Source organism: Puma concolor, chromosome A3 (assembly GCF_028749965.1).
Source record: "Puma concolor isolate L17-30 chromosome A3, mPumCon1.1.hap2, whole genome shotgun sequence".
Classification (NCBI taxonomy): Eukaryota; Metazoa; Chordata; class Mammalia; order Carnivora; family Felidae; genus Puma; species Puma concolor.
Window position 1 is genome coordinate 27,583,855 of NC_141669.1, and position 19,448 is coordinate 27,603,302.

Here is a 19,448-nt window from a genome sequence, read left to right on the forward strand (position 1 = left end):
ATTACTGGGGAGACAGAACCACTTGGTAACATAAATCATACAAAGCCTAAAGGAAGTCAGTAAGCTGAGTACCAAAGTCTGCCTGGAGGAGCTGGGAGGGAGGAGAAGAATTCAAATAGGCATTTCAGAAGTGAGTGTGTGATTGCCAAACAGACTTATTGAGGGGAAGAGAAACATTCTAAAAAAGAAACAGTATGGGCAAAGCATGATGTCCTGGTCAGTGCAGGCTGCTGTAACAAAAATACCATAGACTGGGTGGCTTAAACAACAAACCATTTTCATGATCTAATTATCTCCCAAAGGCCCCGTCCCCAAATACCATCACACTGGGAATTAGGGGTTCAACATATAAATTTAGGCGGGGGCACAAACATTCAGTCCACAGTACATAGAAAAGAAGTTCATTTTATAGTAATATAACATTCTAGAATAACTGAGGGTCAATCTAGAAAACTTCCAACAGTGCACACTGCCATGGAGCAGGGGAAAGGTAATGGCAACCTGAACCCGAGAGTGGAAGTGGAGAGGAACTGCGATGGGAGCAGATGAGAAGCATTTGGGAGGTACATGATCAGACCTTCCTGTGGAGGGAGGGGGAAAGGAGGAGCTGGGAAATCTGGGATGAGTCCTCAGTGTCCAGCATGGAATGCTGGGGCAGATGAAGCCGTACATCACGGAAGGAAATAAAACAGTTTAGTAGGAGGGTGAAGAAGACATAATTTTTAATTAATTAATGAATTATAATTGAAATATAATTCATATACTACTAGAATCTCTCCTTTTTAGTTGTATAGTTTCATGATTTTTCATATATTCACAAGGTTATAAAGCAACCACTGTTATCAAACTTCAGAACATTTTCATCACCCCAAAAAGAAACCCTGAGCTCATTAGAGTCACTCTTTATGCTTCCATTCCCTTAGCCCCTGGAAGCCCTAATTTACTTTCTGTCTCTATGAATTTGCCTATGCTGGCCATTTCATCTCAATGGAATTATACAATATATGGCTTGTTTTGTGGTCTGGCATTTTATTTTATCTTATCTTATTTTATTTTATTTTATTTATTTCATTTCATTTCATTTTATTTGTATGTTTTTCTTCACGTGGCATCATGTTTTCAAGGTATATCCACGTAGCAGCATGTATCAGTATTTTATTCCTTTTTGTGGCTGAATAAAATTCCATCACGTAGATACACTTCCTTTTGTTGGTCTATTTAGCTGTTCATAGTCATTTGGGTTGTTTGAACATTTGGGTTATTATGATTACTACTGCTGAGCATTTGTGTATAAACTTTTGTGTGGACATAGTTGTTTTTTCTTTTAAATGTTCATTTATTTATTTTGTGAGAGAAAATGAGAGAGAGAGAGAGAGAGAGAGATCATGCACACATGCTAGCAGGGGAGGAGTGGAGAGAGACAGAGAATCCCAAGCAGGCTTTGTGTTGTCAGTGCAGAGGCGGATGTGGGGTTCAATCTCACGAACCATGGGATCATGACCTGAGCTGAAATCCAGAGTCGGACCCTTAACTGAGCCACCCAGGCGCCTCTGAACATAAGTTTTCAATTCTTTCAGGTATATACCTTGGAATGAATTTGCTGAATCATATGGTAACTCTCTAAGTTTTTCAGAAACTGCCAAATTGTTTTCCAAAGCTGTATCATTTCATATCTTCACTAGCAATGTGCGATGGTAAGGTACGAAAACGTACCCACGAGCTAAGTAAAACTTTCTCAAAGGCACCCCCAGTTAAGTGCCAGAGCTGGGATGTGATCCCAGGTCTGCCCATCTGCAGCCTCCACTCGCTGACCTCTACAGTATACCATGCATCTGGCCTCATTTTCTTTTGGAGTTACCAACATGGAGTGGTAGTTGAAGCCATGGTTGTGGATGAGTTTGTCATGGAGAGTCTGAGGTGAGAAGAAAAGTCCAGGCATGGATACCTGTGGACCCCCAGCAGTAAGAAAGGAGTCTGTGTGTGTCTGAGGTGTGACCAGAGGCACAGGAGTAAAACCAGGGAAGAGAAGTTGCCAGGAAAACCATCCAAGGGGAGAATTTCAGGGGGAGTGTGGTCAAGAGGCAACGCTAAGCTGCTGAGCCTTGGGGTGAATGTGGTGTCTTCTGCCAGAGTAGTTTTGGTGAAGTGTGGGAGTAGGGAGTGAAGGGAGAAGTGGACAGAGTTTGATTTGAGTGTTCTGAAGAGGGCATGGAATCAATCCAGCAAATTCTACCTGACTGAAGGATGAGAGCGATAGGAGAGGAGGCCAATAGGGAGCTGATGTTCTTTGTTTGTTTCTGGTTTTGGTCAGGAAAGATACCTCATATTTACTTAAACTGCTAGTACTTTAGCTCCAATTCATTAATTCTCCCTTTTTATAAGCATATCAACAAAATCCTTGTTTCCAGTCTTTTGCCTCCTCCAACTCTTTAATAGTGACTTTGTGAAAAGCTATCTTCCTCTCCCTCTGTCTTTTTTCCCTCTTCCTGTGTCTCTCTAGATCCACTAATAAGAGAAAAATACCCATCTGAATCTGATTCATGTTTCTAGGAGTTACAAAATTTCCAAAGGGTAATTTGGTATATTCACAAAGTAGTACTATCAACCTCTATAGTCCATGAGAATTCTAAAAGTTCTTTTCGGCATTGATAGATACCCCGACCTCCTTATCTTCTGTATGTAATATGTTATTAATCCATTTATAATGTAGTTCTAATAGGGAAATACACTCTAAATTCCAAAATCACTTTTCAAATATAGTTGGGAACATTTCATAATTTCCTTTTTTATTTTCCATTGTGTTTTATGCTCTTAAAGCCTTTTTTTTAAGTGGGCTTTTTTTGTTCTGATGAGGAAGGCACAGTAATATTGTCTCTCTCGTGTTAGGGATGATGAAAGCAAGCCTTAGAGAAGTTAAAGGGGACCTCAGACACCACTGACATTTATTAGTCACTAATATTTTCTCTTTTGTTGGTATATACAGTGATTTCTTTGCAGGGGTAAGGTGAAATTAGTTAATCCCTCAAATGAGAAGATGAGAGATGTCACCACCTCTTGAGATATGTCTTCCTTTTAGAGAAAGGAAGAAACGTTTGCTGGAGGAGAAACACCTGAAATCATAGAAAATGACAAAGTCATTAAGTGGAGCCTTCTAATTATGGCCCTCAAGCTATATACATTTAATGGAGGGTGCAGAACTAATTTTAAAAATGTTTTTTGTTCCTATACTTTATCTTTAATTGGTTTCAATAAAAGGTCTTGCTCCAATTCAGAAGTAATCGCAAACTGAGACTTTACCATTTCTCAAAAGAGTACTATGAACATACCGGTTTCTGAACAGGAGCAAAATGTTTTCATTTAGATGATAACATAGAACAGTTTCACTTACAAAGGAGAAATTAATATTACCTCTTCAAATGGGTCTGCATGTGTATACAGGAGTTAGCATTAGAATAGTGTAAGAAATTTAGTTTTTAAAGCTTATCACTGTCCATAGTAAAATTGGATAACAAAATTAATAACACTACTAATAAAGCAGCATTGTACAGCCTCCATTCTTCTTTTAGTGTATCCATTTATTTACGCTTTTTGAAAAATCCAATGACAGTTCAGAACTCAGTGCATCCCTGAGTAAAATCATTTTACTGTCATCAGCTCTTGTTCTAAGTATTGTCGTGTGTGTGTGTGTGTGTGTGTGTGTGTGTGTTTCCTGTGAGAGAAAGTTTCTTTTTTTTTTTTTAATTTTTTAAATTTATTTGGAGAGAAAAAGCAAGCACATGAGTGGGGTACGGGCAGAGAGAGAGGGGAAGAGAGAATCTCAAGCAGGCTCTGCACTATCAGCACAGAGCCTGACATGGAGCTTGAACTAAGGAACCACGAGATCATGCCCAAAGCTGAAGCCAAGAGTCAGAAGCTCTGACTGAGCCACCCAATTGCTCTGAGGGTAACTTTCTTGGTAACAGGTTGATGATATCAATGTCCTGCCCAATTCTGGATTCAAGCTCAGATATTTCTGGCTACTTTGCTGTCTGATACCACTGAATTTAGCTGGTATTTTCTGTTCTAGTTTTGTGACCCATAAAACTTAATAATCCCAGAAGTGTCCTTGTTCAGGAAGCCTTCTCAGATCTCTTTGGTTAAATTTGATCCCGTATTTGTGCTCCCAGAATGCCCTGGGCATGTTTCCCTGACACTGGATGTAATGGGATCCTTATTATATAATAACCAGTTTATGGAGTGCCTGGGTATTTCAGTGGGTTGAGTGTCAGACTCTTGATTTTGGCTCAGGTCATGATCCCAGGCTCGTGGGATCAAGCCCTATGTCAGGCTCCACACTCAGTTTTAAGCCTGCTTAAAATTCTCTCTCTGTCTCTCTGTCTCTCTGTCTCTCTCTCTCCCCCTCTCCCTTTCCCTCTCCCTCTCTGCCCCTTTCCCCTGCTCATGCTCTCTCTAAAAACAAACAAACAGGGGCACCTGGGTGGCTCAGTCAGTTGAGTGTCCAGCTCTTGGTTTCAGCTCAGGTCATGATCTCATGGTTTGTGGGTTCGAGTCCCATGTCTGGCTCTGTGATTCTGCTTGGGATTCTCTCTCTGTCCCTCTCTCTCTGCCGCCGCCCCCCCCCCCCCCGCCGCCCCATCTATCAAAAATAAATAAAAACTTAAAAAAAATTAAAAAAACAAAAAACAATAGCAACAAAAAACAGTTTGTAATCTGTATCCTGCAGGGAAAGTAGGCCCTTCAAATGGACTCTTTAGGAGAGCCTGGGTGGTTCAGTTGGTTAAGCACCTGACTTCGGCTCAGGTCATTATCTTGTGGTCCATGGGCTCGAGCCCCACAGTGGACTCTGTGCTGACAGCTCAGAGCCTGGAGCCTGCTTCAGATTCTGTGTCGCCCTCTCTCTTTCTCTCTCTTAATCTCTCTCCCCTCCCCACCCCACCCCAAAACGAATAAACTTTAAAAAATGGGCTCTTTACACCTCCAGTGCTTAATGTTTAACAGATACTTAATCATTGGCCTTATTTTTGCTCAGCCAAACAAATGCCTTTCTGTAAGCATGGACATACTTTTTAAGTCAGCCTTCCAGTATGTTGGTGGTTCTTACTGCATTCCTGTGAAACAGATTATACTGCTGGCTGCATTCCTGTGAAACAGATTATACTGCTGGCTGTGCCTTCCGTTCACATTCTTTTGCTTCTTAGAGGCTTTCTGTGTAGTACCTTCATTCTCTTTTGTGTAGATGCTAACCCCTGAGATTGTCATCTGGGCCCAGTGGCTGGTTCCCTAAGAGTTATATTTAGCCATGCCAGTTACTGAAAACCTCTTCCTGCTCCTGGTGGGCACAGAGGCATGAGCCTGTTAGTGCTGGTACCAAGTACTGAACCAGCTCAGAGCTCATCTCACATGGCCTTTTTTGGGTAACAATTAAGGAACAATGTTTAGCTGTGTTTTATTTATTGCTAGGTTACTGGGGAGAATACTGGCCTCCCACAGTTCAATGGGTAAAGCACTCAACACGATGAGGACCCAGGTAGCATTCAAAACAATGACTTCCTCCTCCTCCACCAACATCATCATCATCATTAAGCTCAATCTGGAGTAAATGAACAGTCAAAGGGTAAGGGATAGTGACTTTACTTGAGGGGATTTGGAATCAGGTCCTTCCAGAGCATTAGTGCCACAGATGAGATTCTTATGAATATAATGCTGGCATCTTGAGGAGAAAACATTGATCTTCATAAAAGCTGTTTTCCCAAAGTTTAAAATTTTAACTTCTAGGCTAAACATTTTCTCGTTCTGAATCTTCTTTTGGGATCCTATTTACAATTTGAACACTAGAGTTGCCATGGTAGGTCATAACCTTTCCAAGGAGTTGAATGTGTTCATCTGGAAACCATCTGATTGCAAATGTCTAATATGTGTATATATCAGTTTTCTTCTGTGTTTAGCTTCAGCCAAATGCTAGGAAAATACCTGCTTGGTTGGACTTTGGAATTTCGTATTTATTGCTAAAGGTTCTTCAAGATTCTCTTTTCTCATTTAACTCCTGTTAAATGTAAATATATTCGTTTGATTGCCAATAGTAAATACCAGTAACCAAGAAAAAATAAACAAAATGCCGCTTAGCCTTGTTACTTAATTGTTGACCGGAGCTACAAGGGGGGCCTTGTGGAATGAGCTCTGAGCTGGTTATTGACTTCCGTTCAGTATTTGGTACCAGTGAGTCCCTGAATTGCCAAACTGCTGTAATAATGATGGTTATTCATCTTGAGACAATAGAGCCAGTGATCGAATGCTTAGAAGCTAAACACAGGGCATAGTACACATTTGTTCTAGGCAATGCCTAGAAATTGATCTAATAGGCAAGTCTTAACAACAGCTAAAATTTGTGTGGGTAGTAGAAAAAATACAAATTTTCAGAGTCGGACAGACCTGACTTTGCCACTTAACTAGTAATATGACATGGACAAGTAATTTAACCTTTCTGGAGCTCAATTTCTTCATCTATGAAATGGGGAGAATGATATTTTGCTTTAACAAAATGATATTCTAAGATTTAACTATAAGTAATTTTCCCAACATTATGTGTATCATATTATATGCCACCAACAAGTAGTATTTGAAGAAACTATTATTACTTTGTTTTCTAAAACCCACAACATTGATTATTTATTTATTTTTAAAAAAATTTTTGGGGCGCCTGGGTGGCGCAGTCGGTTAAGCGTCCGACTTCAGCCAGGTCACGATCTTGCGGTCCGTGAGTTCGAGCCCCGCGTCAGGCTCTGGGCTGATGGCTCAGAGCCTGGAGCCTGTTTCCGATTCTGTGTCTCCCTCTGTCTCTGCCCCTCCCCCGTTCATGCTCTGTCTCTCTCTGTCCCAAAAATAAAATTAAAAATGTTGGAAAAAAAATTAAAAAAAAAATTTTTAACGTTTTTATTTATTTTGAGAGACAAAGCCGGAGTGGGGTGAGGAACAGAGAGAGAGAGACACACACAGAATCTGAAGCAGGCTCCAGACTCTGAGCTGTCAGCACAGATCCCAACACAGGGCTTGAACCCACAAACTGTGAGATCATGACCTGAGCCAAAGTCAGACGCCCAACCGACTGAGCCACCCAGGCACCCCACAACAACACTGATTATCAATGCCCTATCGATTTGGAAAAAGCTCTTTTCAAGAGAAAAACAAAAAAAAAAAACAATAACAACAACAATTTAAAACTCAGGAAAACCTCATTATCACATTAGGTAAACCCATCCAAGACAAGAATGAAAAAAATTACTTTTAGAGTTGAGAAAAACACCGTTTTCCAGGGCTGCTTATCCTGTATGTCATTTGTCCAATTACCTTTGGGGTTATTACTCTACTGTCTGTAAACGTGGGATACTTTATTCTCTGGGTCACCATGGCCCATTTAAAATGTTGTAACTTTGGTCTAAGCACTGGGCTCATTTCCTTAGTACACACTATCTGGGTTGGTTTGTGATAGAATCAACTTTGACAGTGATGACAGGAGGTTGTGACAGAGTATGATGAGAAAGAGTAATCAATTGGAGGAAATAAGGTAGAAAGAGAAATTCAAAGAGTTGAGAGGTAATGTTGAAAACAATGAGAAGGAAAATTAAAGTTAAAAGAAGACCAATGCAGAAAAAAGCAAAGGATGCCAAATATGAAGAGTGAACTGAGAAGGAACAGTAATGTATCTTGTTATTTATGACCTTTTTAAAGATAATAGATAATGAGGAGATTGGTGTGTGTATGTGGTAGGGCAGAGATACAGAAATCCCAACTGAGAAGATAGAGGACATGGGAATGGTGGCTGAGGCTATAGTTGCCCAGAATGCAGTGCTCTGGATCAAGTCAAAGGGTGAGAGACAAACAATTTCTTTATTATATCACATCCAATAGTATCTGTCTTCTTCCTCACCATTTGAAGCGAAGCTGGGTAAAATGGGAGAAGGAAGGAATGCCCTTGTGTGGAAACTACCTAGCAAATGCCCGCTGTGCTTTAGCTCTGAGTTATGGAAACCACATGTGACTGGACTATAACAGCATTAACTCAGAATTGCCTGCTCCATAAAGAAGAAACTTGCCACATAAGTTGTTCCAGAAAAGTTAAATAATTTCAGAAACGTGGCACGAATGATGTCACCCACAGAACAAGGAACACTAAACTCTCAAACTCCAGAAAAGAAACATCAGCCTTCTCAATGGAAATAATGGGAAATAGCCCAATAATTCTGTTTCTTTCTTCTGTGCTTTTTACCACATCTGTTGCATATTTTTTCCTCTTGATAAACGTCAGACCTTCTAGCAGATGACCTTGTCTCCTTCTTTTTAGAGTAAATAGAAGTGATTAGACAGAACCTTCCTTGACTTCCTGCTATCAAAAAGACAAATCTACATATATCTCTACCTATTTTGCCCTCTTTCCTGCTGTTACAATGAGAAAGCTGACCTGCTACATTATCCAAAGTAAATCCCTCCACCTATGCATGGCTCCATCACTTCTGTCTTCTCGGGATCCTTGTTATGTAGGTTAAATTCTTCTCCTGTTCCTTAAATTTTCCTTTCCAACTGACTAGCACTTAAATATGCTCAGGTGTCAAATCAGAAGTCTGTAATGGGTATCCAGAAGCTAACTCAGCATTTCCCTTTGGACGTCTCAGACAGTTCTAACTCAACACATCTAAAAGTGAACTCATCTTTTGTCCACCATGAATTTCCTACTCCTTCCCCTTCCCCTCAATTTCTCAATCTCAAGGGAATGGCTCCATAACCCAACCAAATGTTTAGCTAGAAACCTGGGAATTATCCCTGATTCCTTCTTTCTGCTCATTCCCCAAAGCCATCGGATCAGCAAATCTTGTGTCTATCTTCAAATTATATTCTGTAACAAACCACCCCCCTCCATCTCTGTTGCCACACACTGGTTTAGATAGCAATCATCTCTTGCTTGGATGGTTATAATTGACTACTGTTTTCCACATCAACAGTGTAGGTGTCTACTAATGTCTTTTCCACACTGCAGCTGGAGGGATCTTTAAAAAATCTAGGGGTGCCAGGGTGGCTCTATCAGCTCATATCAGGTGAATGTACAACTTCAGCTCAGATCATGATCTCACAGTTCGTGGGTTCCAGTCCCGTGTTGGTCTCTGTGCTGACAGTTCAGACCCTAGAACCTGCTTTGGATTCTCTCTGCCCGTCTCCCACTCGTGCTCTGTCTCTCTCTCCCTCTCATCTCTCTCTCAAAAATAAATAAATGTTAAATTTTTTTTTTTTTAATCTAGGTAGGATCACACCGCTCTCTTATTCATCTCTGAAACAATGGTTTCCCATTGCCTTTCAGATAAAGCCCATACGCCTTCATATAACTTACAATACTGTTCATGAGCTACCCCTATGGACTCTTTAGTCTCATGTCTTGCCATATTCAATACTTCAGTCATTCTAAATGTCTTTCAGCTTTTCATAATTGCAATATTCCCATCCACTCTTTGCCTAGCTAAAACTCGCTTCACTCCTGTACTAAAGTAGTGCCCCTCCCCTTCAGAGGATACTTTATTGTAATTATTTGTTTAATTCTTTGCTAGAGTATAAGAATTATGTCTTTCTCATTTACCCATTTATCCTCTTCTCTGCTTGCCCCCAATCTTGTCTACCAGCCACTCCAGTACCTTACTTAATATCTGGTGTCTAATAAATCCCCAGTAAATATTTGTCAAATAAATTCATTATTTTTCAGAGCTTTATTAACCTTTCTCTTACTGAACTTAATATTCTTGATTCTCCTTAGTCTTAGGGAATATAATCATAACACCTTTTCAATCTTGTGCCTGTGGTGAGGAAGGGAGATTCAGCTTGAATGTGGCCAGAACAACAAATGCTAGGATGAATTAGTTGTTAATCCTTAAGGTTTAAAGGCTTGTAATAATTACCACTCATTTTCACTAAGGTTTTAGGCATTTAGAGAAACACCCTTATTTCCATATGAAGGTCCTATAAAAGCCAAGACATATTTGTGGTCATTTATATATAAAGACAATATCTGCCATTAGGAGGGAAGAATCTTTAAGGGTTTTTGTTAGTTTTTTATTGCAATAGAGATAATGCTATAGACAAGACTATCTTTGGAAGTTCTAACATGGCCAACATCATTTCAAAACTGTTTGTTGAATTTTTACTAGATATAATATTTCAACTTATAAATTCTGTAATCCTGGAGCCAGGAGCAACCTTTGCTGTCATTTTGGCATGCTTCCTAGACACCTTCTGGGAATTAAGCCCACAACATCTCTGACAGTCATTACTTTACTTTGGCTCAAGAACTTTCAGGAATGGGATTCCATTGCTGATGAGGCCACCTGCCCCACTTTTAGAAGCTCTAGTGTCACAATGTTTTTTCTCCTATTTCCTTTTATCTTCTCTAACTTAACATCTCTCTTCCTGTCACTTCCATCATATTGGTCCTGTACTTCACCTAAGTCCTCAACTTAAAGACCTTTAAATATTGGAAGGGAAGAGATACTGTGGGTGAAGGGAAGAACATTCCCTTGAGCACCCAGTATTTTACAGGACATATGGTGGGTGTATTTTATGTTACCTCTGTAACTCCTTCAACAATCCAGTAAAGTAGGCAGCAATATTGGCATTTTACTCCGACGTAAGTAAAACTCCCCCACATTTGCTTATCTAGGACTGAAATCCAATTTTCAAAGACTCTAAAGGTTCTGAGTCAAGAGGCTGGGGTGCTAATTTATGTCCGTTAATGCTAGCTGCATGGAGCTGACTCCTTTTTACTATTTCTAAAATTGGGAGCATAGTTCTTTTTGTCCTAGGCAACCTCACAAGGATTTTTTGAAGACAGAGGCTTTCATGTTAATGAAAGACTTTTTGCTGCAGGCAGACATCATGGCCTTTGGAATCACACCCAACAGAACTCTATTGCCCTTTTGAAGTGAGAACTTTTCTCATAGAAGTAATTCAAGCCCTGGGGAAATTTTGGCTTTATTGTGTCCTTTTCAGACTTGTGAGAAAATGTGTATGCTGGGGAGCAATAATTCTCATTTCAGCCAGAGAATACCTATCAACACTAAAGCAAGTCCCAAACCATTGGGAGACTAAACAACCTGGACTAAAATAACATTGACACTCACATTGAGACAGTCAGGAATGATTTAGAGTCAGAGTTTGATGATCACCACAACAAACTGTTTTAGAGATTTACTAACATTCCAAGGTCAGTGTTTGGAAATTCGTAATGAGTACTCCAATGGTACAAGTGTATTTGGACTAAAATAGTATTTTACACTATGTGTATAAATTTTGGTTTTTGCCACATTTACAGCACTTTAATAGGCTGGTTTTTTAAAATAGCTATTTGATTTAAAAAATACCATGTCACCAAATAACTATTTCGAATATTTTTCTTTATTTAATTGACTTTGAGATGGACAAAATTTCGAAAACCACCTATAACTCAAGGGTTTTGGAAATGTTTTAACACAACGTGGATTCTTTGGGGTTTCTATTATTTAACTTTGTCTGGGGATTTCTTTATGTTCTTTTATCAGGTTCTGCAAAGTACTTATTATTCAAGTTGGATAAACCAGTTCTGCAGACTGCATCCCTAGTGCATTTTCAAAGAATGACAACTGCCCTTAACATTCTTGCAGACCTGGATACCTATCTGTGTGAAACCAGTAGGTAAGTATTTATTTAAACCATTGTAGATTACATACGAAACTTGCCAAAATAAATATGCCTAGGAAAACTGAAAGAAACGTGCTATGATATTAACAAGAGTTATCTTTGGATGGTGAGATTGCGGGCAACTTTTTTTCCTTCCTGTCCTATTTTAAACGATGAATATATGTTGCTTTTATAATAAAGAAGCTTTACTTTTGAAAAAGCAGTTGCAGACACAATAATAGCCACACAAATAAAATGAGATCTCAGGTGCATGTGCAGGTGACAGAATGCTAAGTGGGGACACAGACACATCTACTGATTGCAGAAACAGATTGTAACTGGAGAGCCTGGCCTGCCTGGCTCTCATGTGCTGCCTTCCTTGCAGATCACAAATATAACCCCAAACATAGTGACAGGTCTTTGGTACCACATTATTTCTTTCTAACCCCTTATGGAAGGGTAATACCTTCCTCAAGAAGATCAGCTGAATAGAGGTGCCTGGGTGGATCAGTCCGTTAAGCATCTGAGTTCAGCTCAGGTCATGACCTCGCAGTTTGTGAGTTCAAGCCTCACGTTGGGCTCTGTGCTGCCAGCTCAGAGGCCTGGAGCCTGTTTCTTATTCTGTGTCTCCCTCTCTCTCTCTCTGTTCCTCCACTGCTCACTCTCTGTCTCTCTCTCAAAAATAAATAAACACTTAAACAATTTAAAAAAAAGTAGACCAACTGAATAATTACAGATTTGACCTGAGAAACTAGTTTAGTTAATGTAGGCCATTTGGTTCTAAGCAACATATTTACCATTCAGTACCAAGAGTTCACAAGATAAAAAGTGTCTATATATACATGAAGGGTAATCAGACTTGTCAATTGTCCAATCTTGACTTTTAATGGGATTGACAGAATTTACATTAAGGAAATAAGAGAAGTGTTGCCCCCAAAATGTCCTGGAAGAGGTACCAAGTTCTTATGAATATAGACAGATCCTATTAAGTCTAGAAAGCTGGAAGGAACCTCTATCCCAGGCTGTTTACTAAAAGCTGATTTAAAGTACTAAAACAAACTAAAAATATTATAGAACATATTCATATAAATATGTACATATTCAAAGATAAACTTCTTACAATTTTTATTTTATTCATTTCTTCATCCATCCATCCACTCATTCATTAATTCATCAAATGCTTTTTTTTTAGTATCTTCTCTATGAGAGACAACATCTTAGGAGTTGGGGAGTATGTCAGAGAACAAACACAAAAATCCTGCGTTCATAGAGCTTATGTTTATAGTGCTAGAAAGATTTAAAAACAAATAAACAAGTAAAATATATAGTACATCAAATGGGGACGAGTGTTATGAAGAAAAATAAAGCCGGGAGGTGAGGTAGGGCATGCCAAGTGGGAGGTGTGTGTGAGGAGAGAGGTCTTGTTGTTTTAAATAGGGTGGTCAGGAAAGGCCTCACCAATAAGGTAAGTTGGTTAAGAGACATAAAAGAATTGCTTCCAGACATCTTTAATATTTCCCTTTCACAAATCGTTTGAGCAGCAGAAGTGGGATAGCATTGATCCCGTGTTTCTGTTATTTTTACTGCACATGTGAAATAATCCTACTTTTTAGGCTCTAAATGTGGCACCGTCAGCACAAGAAGATGGTTTTACACAGAAATAAAACACGGTAAAAAATTTCCTTTGGAGTTATATGCCTACTGCACAGACCCACTCATATGTCACTCTTTGGTGGTCCCGTTGAACTAACACAACCATATACATGGAAGTTAGCTTTTTTTCCCTATTCATTCATGTGTCTGCTTTCTGAAGTTGACTTTGAGCCTACTGAAGGCAGGGATGGGACAATGATTTGTTCGTCTCAGCAGCCTCAATGCTTAGCCCAGTGCCTGGCGTCTGTCAGGTGCTTGATGATTGCCTGTTAAATAAATAAATTTCAAAAGTAGAAAAGACACTGACTTCAGACAGTTTAAGAGATTAATTCCCAGTGGGCACATTAACCTATTAAACTGCCCAAAGTGGATAACTGTCTTACATCACGATGAGCTCTCACCTTCTCTAAGCCCTATATGGAGCTCGCATCAAGGACTCTGAAATAAAATGATGGTGCCTCCAACAGCAATGCTTTCAGCATAAGGAACTCTCAGAGGTGGTTTCCAATCCCATTTCCCCTATGACAGTGATGTAAAATGAGAAAGCTGTCATCCCCACATTTTTTCTACCTATGTGACAGATCATTTGGCTATGTCAACTTTCTGATATGGTGTGGAGGAGTGATATTCCTCATACTGGATTAGGGGGCAAAATCATGACAATGTATGATATCCATACTTGGGAGAGCAATGAAAGGGGAAAAAGGAAACTAAAAGCTTCATTTTACAATGGAGTCCTGATTCTAGGCCTTAATAATTGTGTAGTTTTAGACCAGTTGCTGAATCTCTGCAAATCCCATGACCTCATCTGTAAATTGGGAATAATAATTACTATTTTTATGAAGCGTTGTTATGAAATATTATTTTGTTGGTCATAACAGTATTATTATGAAGGTCAAGTTAGATAATATCTAGAAAGTGGTATGGTGATTGATCTATAATGTGGATGTTCAACAGATTATTGTTAATACTTTTATTACTATTCCCACTAGTACTAATGTCACTATTAGAGAAATCATGCAAATAAGACTTTTTAAATCAATTGTTGAATGTTTATGTGATCATTGAGGATAATTCTCACAAATATATTTGCACTTTACAATTTACCTCCTTTGGGGTACCTGGGTAGCTCAGTCACTTAAGCCTCTGTCTCTTGATTTTTGGCTCAGGTCCTGATCTCACAGTTCATGAGAGCGAGCCCCACATCAGGCTCTGCTGACAGCTCAGATCTTGCTTGTGATTCTGTCTCTCCCTCTTTCTGTGCCCTTCCCCTACTCATGTGCATGTTCTCTCTCTCTCTTTCTCTCTCTCTCTCTCTCAAAATAAAATAAACATTTAAAAAATTTTACCTCCTTCTATATACTTATAATAATATTAAACCAAGTAACATTTATAATATTCTTGAATGTCTCTCTTATCTCTTAAGAATATGAAGAAAGTTGGGGGCACCTCGGTGGCTCAGTCAGTTAAGTGTCTGACTCTTGGTTTTGGCTCAGGTCATCATTTCACAGTTTGTGAGTTCAAGCCCTGCATCAGGCTCTATGCTGATGGCGCAGAACCTCCTTGGGATTCTCTCTTCCCCCCTCTCTCTCTGCCCCTCCCCTGATCATGCGCATGGTCTCTCTCTCAAAATAAATAAAAACTTAAAAAAAAGAATATGAAGAAAGTTAAGATATTGTATCAACACAATGTCGACTGCAAAATGGGCTGGTATTTAACAGAACATTTCTGTGGTCCTGGGGCACCTGCAGGCAAAGGAACAGGTCAGCAGGCATTTTGCCATCATGGTGGTTGACATATTATCTCTGTCACTTTGATACTTTTCTGGTCGAAAGATGCAGTCAATGGAAGTCATTATCTTTTTCGGTAGGAAAGTAATGCTATAATGAGGTCTGAACTCTAGTCTAATAACTTTCTTTTCTTGTTTCTTTAGAGTCTTGGAGTATAACTAAGGACAGACACCAGTACTAGCACAAACGTTACCAAGTTGCATGATTATGGAGATGGTCTACCTATTGCTGAAAATGTATCTAGTTTTTTGACAACGGCTTAATAACCATGGGGTCAAGTGGACTTGGAAAAGCAGCAACACTAGACGAACTGCTGAGTACTTGCATTGAGATGTTTGGTATGAGGGTTTTCTCCCTTTTACGTATCTTGATGCTCTGACATCCCCCTTTTCACGCGCAAGTGTTGCTGTGAAACAGAATTCAATCTCCACCTCTGGATTTGAGTCCTTTTTGATTGACCCCAATCTGTCTCCCCCAGGATCACTGCCCTCTCTGCATCTTCTTCACTTTACTTCCCACAGCTAATATGCCAGCCACATGGTCCACTTAATGTTTCTGGGACATCCTTGCATCTTTCTATGCCTACACCTTTATTACACTCCTTCACTAAAATTTGCTTCAGGGACCATCTCAGTTGCCATTTCAGGTGTTCATATTACCATTCCTAATCCCCGCTGTCAGCAGTGTGGATTGATTCCTCCCACAGCCCTTTGGGACTTTCTTATGGTACTTGGTATATGGGGCTATGGTTATTCCTCAGTCTTTTGTCTCAGACAAGCATGGGTAGCACAATCTGCTGCATTCTATATTTGTTTATATGACTTGTACCTTCTACTAAGCTACATGCTTTTTATGTTGTTTATATATCCACTTCCGCATTTCAGGATATTCTTTGCACAAATGGAATCACAAAGGGGTTGTTTTATAATTGTTTTTTTTTTAATTTATTATTACAGGAAGTGTTAGACCAGAGTCGGGTGGCCAGATAAATATGGGATGATCAGTTAAATTTGAATTTTATATAAGGTACATTTTTAGTGTAAGTACATCCTGAATAATGCATTGGATATACTTATGCTAAAAAATCTATTTTTGGTTTACTTTAATTGAGATTAACTAAGTGTTCTGTATTTTTATTTGCTAAATCTGGCAATCTAACACCAGAGGGAGGGTGAGACCTACCTATCCACTCAACTTGCAAGGAAGACCCAAACAATAATTGGGTCTATGAGACGTTTTGACACTAATGTTTCTCTACTGATATTAGAAAAAGAGTAATATTGTTGTATCCTCACCCCTCACTTTATTTTATTTTTTTAACAGATGACAATGGAGAGCTGAACAATAGTTATTTGCCAAGAATAGTTCTACTGATGCACCGATGGTATTTATCTTCCACTGAATTGGCAGAAAAACTTCTCTGCATATATCCTTTCAACTACTGCATAATTTTTACAATCATAAATCAAGTTCTGTATTTAGTAGAGTGTCTAACAAAAGCTGGTAAATTAAGATGAATAAACAGTCTTCAGTCAGTTATCCAGCTGTTTTGTGGAGATATAGATATAGATATAGATATAGATATAGATATAGATATAGATATAGATATAGATGTCTACACAAGGCATCTGCATGATGGACCAAAGAGTTGACTATCCATCTGGGTGTTTTGGCTGTACTTGAAAATAATCACTAGATATACAATGAAACGGAAGCTTAGGCTGAATGTTTTTAATTTGTCTTAAACATTTCTGCTGTTAGTATAATGAAAGGATAGTCAACACTTATTTAAGACCTAATTTATTCCTTTTAGGATGGCAAAATGATGGACACAGAGGATATGGTTTAGACATATGGAAATGCCAACCAAAATAAGGCACAAATCAGGCACATATGCCACCTAAGTTTTCACATTTTCCCTTGTTGACAAGACACAAAGAACAGTCTAACAGGTTTATTGCAATCGGTTGGTTGATATTAATTTCAGATTTCCTTCTGATACAAAAGCAAGCAAAGAAACAAACAAAAAGACCCAGAAACCCCATTCTAGTAAGAGCTTTTAGCAATCTACCACTTTTGTACACAGTGCAGTCCCAAAAGGTGATTGAAAGCCAAATGACACAAAATGACAAAATAGCCTCACATGTAGAAGGAGGTTTTATTCCTGGGGATCTAATGTTTATTATCAGCCTGCTTCCAGCCCCAGGGGCCTCCACATGACTGGGAAGCCTTACGGGGTAGGAGCCTGATAGGCAGAGGGTCTGTCAAGTATTAGGGCCATGTGGGCTTCCATTGGCTCATTGCAAGCTTCCTCCACTTTCTACTTTTCCTCTCCATCCTTCCTACAGCCTCAGGATAGAAGGGAATATTGGAGAGGGTAAGGGGACATTTACCCTGAGCAGAGGTTCTTGAAAGTGAGCAATATCCCAGTCCTCAGTGTAGTCTGAGAGTCTCCAGGACTCAATATGGGGGTGTAATAGTGCAAAGGTTACAATTATTCAGTGCTGATATCATCAGAGCTTGTTGTCTCCCCATTTGAACATCCATATAACTCACATGTCCCTGGTATGGACTTCTTATTAGGAATTCATCTAAATCGGTCAAACAGCTGCAGGTGTGGGCAAAGGAAACAAGGTACAAGGATTTTTTCTTTAACTAGTGTACGTATCGAGATGCCAGTGGAGAAAACTGTGATGAATTTCGGTTAAAGATCTGCTACTTCATGAGGTAAATATACTTATACATGTAATTTGTCTTCTACTTTATGGTTCTGGAATTGTTGATAATTTCTTTTTCCCCAAGCGGCAGACCTAGTTTGGCAATAGAATGGACTCCGATCCCTCTTTTACTGATTTTGATTAAATTGGCTCTCCTCTGTTCCTGGGAGTTGAATTTATCTTTCTTTTAGAGGTCAAGCCATAGCAAATGTGATTAGGGAATGAAACTAACTGTCGGAAAGAGTAAATTCATTTCTTTTCTATTTCCCCACCATATACTTTCCCATGTAGTTGCCATGAACTGGGAGAAGAGTTTCCTGCCCTTAGATGAGAGTAGAGACACTCAGGACTTAGGGTCAGAAAGAGAGACTCAGAGAGGGAGTGGTAGACTTGGGTCCTTGATTGAAGGAGGGAAAAGTGAGAGCTGGTATCATGCGGAGGGGAACAGGAGATTGCTAATTTGGGGTATGGTCCTGGGTTTATGGTGAAATGTAATCTGTAAAATGATACAATAATTTCCATAAAGGTCTAGCTTGAAATCTTCTCATCGTCAAAAATATTTGATGCCTTTCAGGTACTGGATTCTCAAGTTTCCTGCAGAGTTTAATTTGGACCTTGGTTTGATCCGTATGACTGAAGAATTCCGAGAAGTAGCTAGCCAACTAGGGTATGAAAAACACATCAGCCTCATCGACATATCCAGCATGTAAGAGTGGCACAAGCTTCTTTCAAACATGATGAGTCATGATGAGGGGATGGAATAGTGATGGTCCCGCTTGACCTCAGTCCATACTATTTCAGAATCAAGGTGTGCTCTTGTGAAGAAAGTCTTGCTGCAAAATAAGCACAGCCCCACTGGACATAGTTCATCTTTCCAAGCCTCAATTTCTTTATGTATAAAATGGGGATAGTACCTTGGTCATGGGGCTATTATGAGCATCCAATAAATGCATAGTAAGATAGCATTTGGCATGTAATAGATGCTGAGTACTTAGTTACTAAGTCTAGTTCCTGTCTCCTAAGTCCTTGCCACTCATAGTGTGGCCTGTAGATCAGTAGCACTGGCATCACATGGGAGCTCAGTAGAAATTCAGAATCTCAGGCCCCACCCTAAACCTGCTGAATTGGAAACTGCATTTTAATAAGAGAGCACTAGCCGATTCATGTGCACATTCAAGTTTGAGAAGCCCTGTGCTATGTGCTTCTGAGATAAGCCTGAGGCTTTACAAATGTTGACCATTGTTTTGCCATGAACTGGTTAGCTCATTTACTAGGAACTCAGTGCTAATTAGATTCGCATTTTATATCTACTAGTTAACTTTGTACAGAGAAAACTATGCAATGGCCCTAAGTATGGTTATCCGTCTTGCAAATATATGTTTTTGTGTCCTGGGCATTCATACTCTGGTCCATTTTCCTAGAATACTTCTTTAAGAGTCTTGATCAACAGTGCATGATCCAGGAATCATTAGGGATGTTGTTAAAAATACAGATTATTCAGGTTCATTCCTAGTAAATCAGAATCTCTGGCAGTGAGGTCAGTCCTCTGTCTTTATAACGAATTTTTCAGATAATCCATATGTTGCTGAAGTGTAAGAAC

At 39.3% G+C, this 19,448-nt stretch overlaps 1 protein-coding gene across 9 annotated transcripts in view; it reads left to right on the forward strand.

Moving 5' to 3' along the window:
* RASGRP3 (RAS guanyl releasing protein 3) overlaps positions 1-19,448 on the forward strand; it is a 107,438-nt gene that overhangs the window by 50,155 nt on the left and 37,835 nt on the right. For 8 of the 9 annotated variants that reach the window (XM_086700354.1, XM_086700349.1, XM_086700351.1 and 5 more), the window contains 5 exons: positions 11,571-11,703; positions 15,275-15,469; positions 16,455-16,557; positions 17,796-17,858; positions 18,423-18,554. In XM_086700354.1, coding sequence (XP_086556480.1) covers positions 15,400-15,469; positions 16,455-16,557; positions 17,796-17,858; positions 18,423-18,554 — 368 coding nt within the window. In that variant the 5' untranslated portion in view covers positions 11,571-11,703; positions 15,275-15,399. The remainder of the gene's footprint in view (positions 1-11,570; positions 11,704-15,274; positions 15,470-16,454; positions 16,558-17,795; positions 17,859-18,422; positions 18,555-19,448) is intronic. The other variant, XM_086700355.1, reaches the window with a different exon arrangement.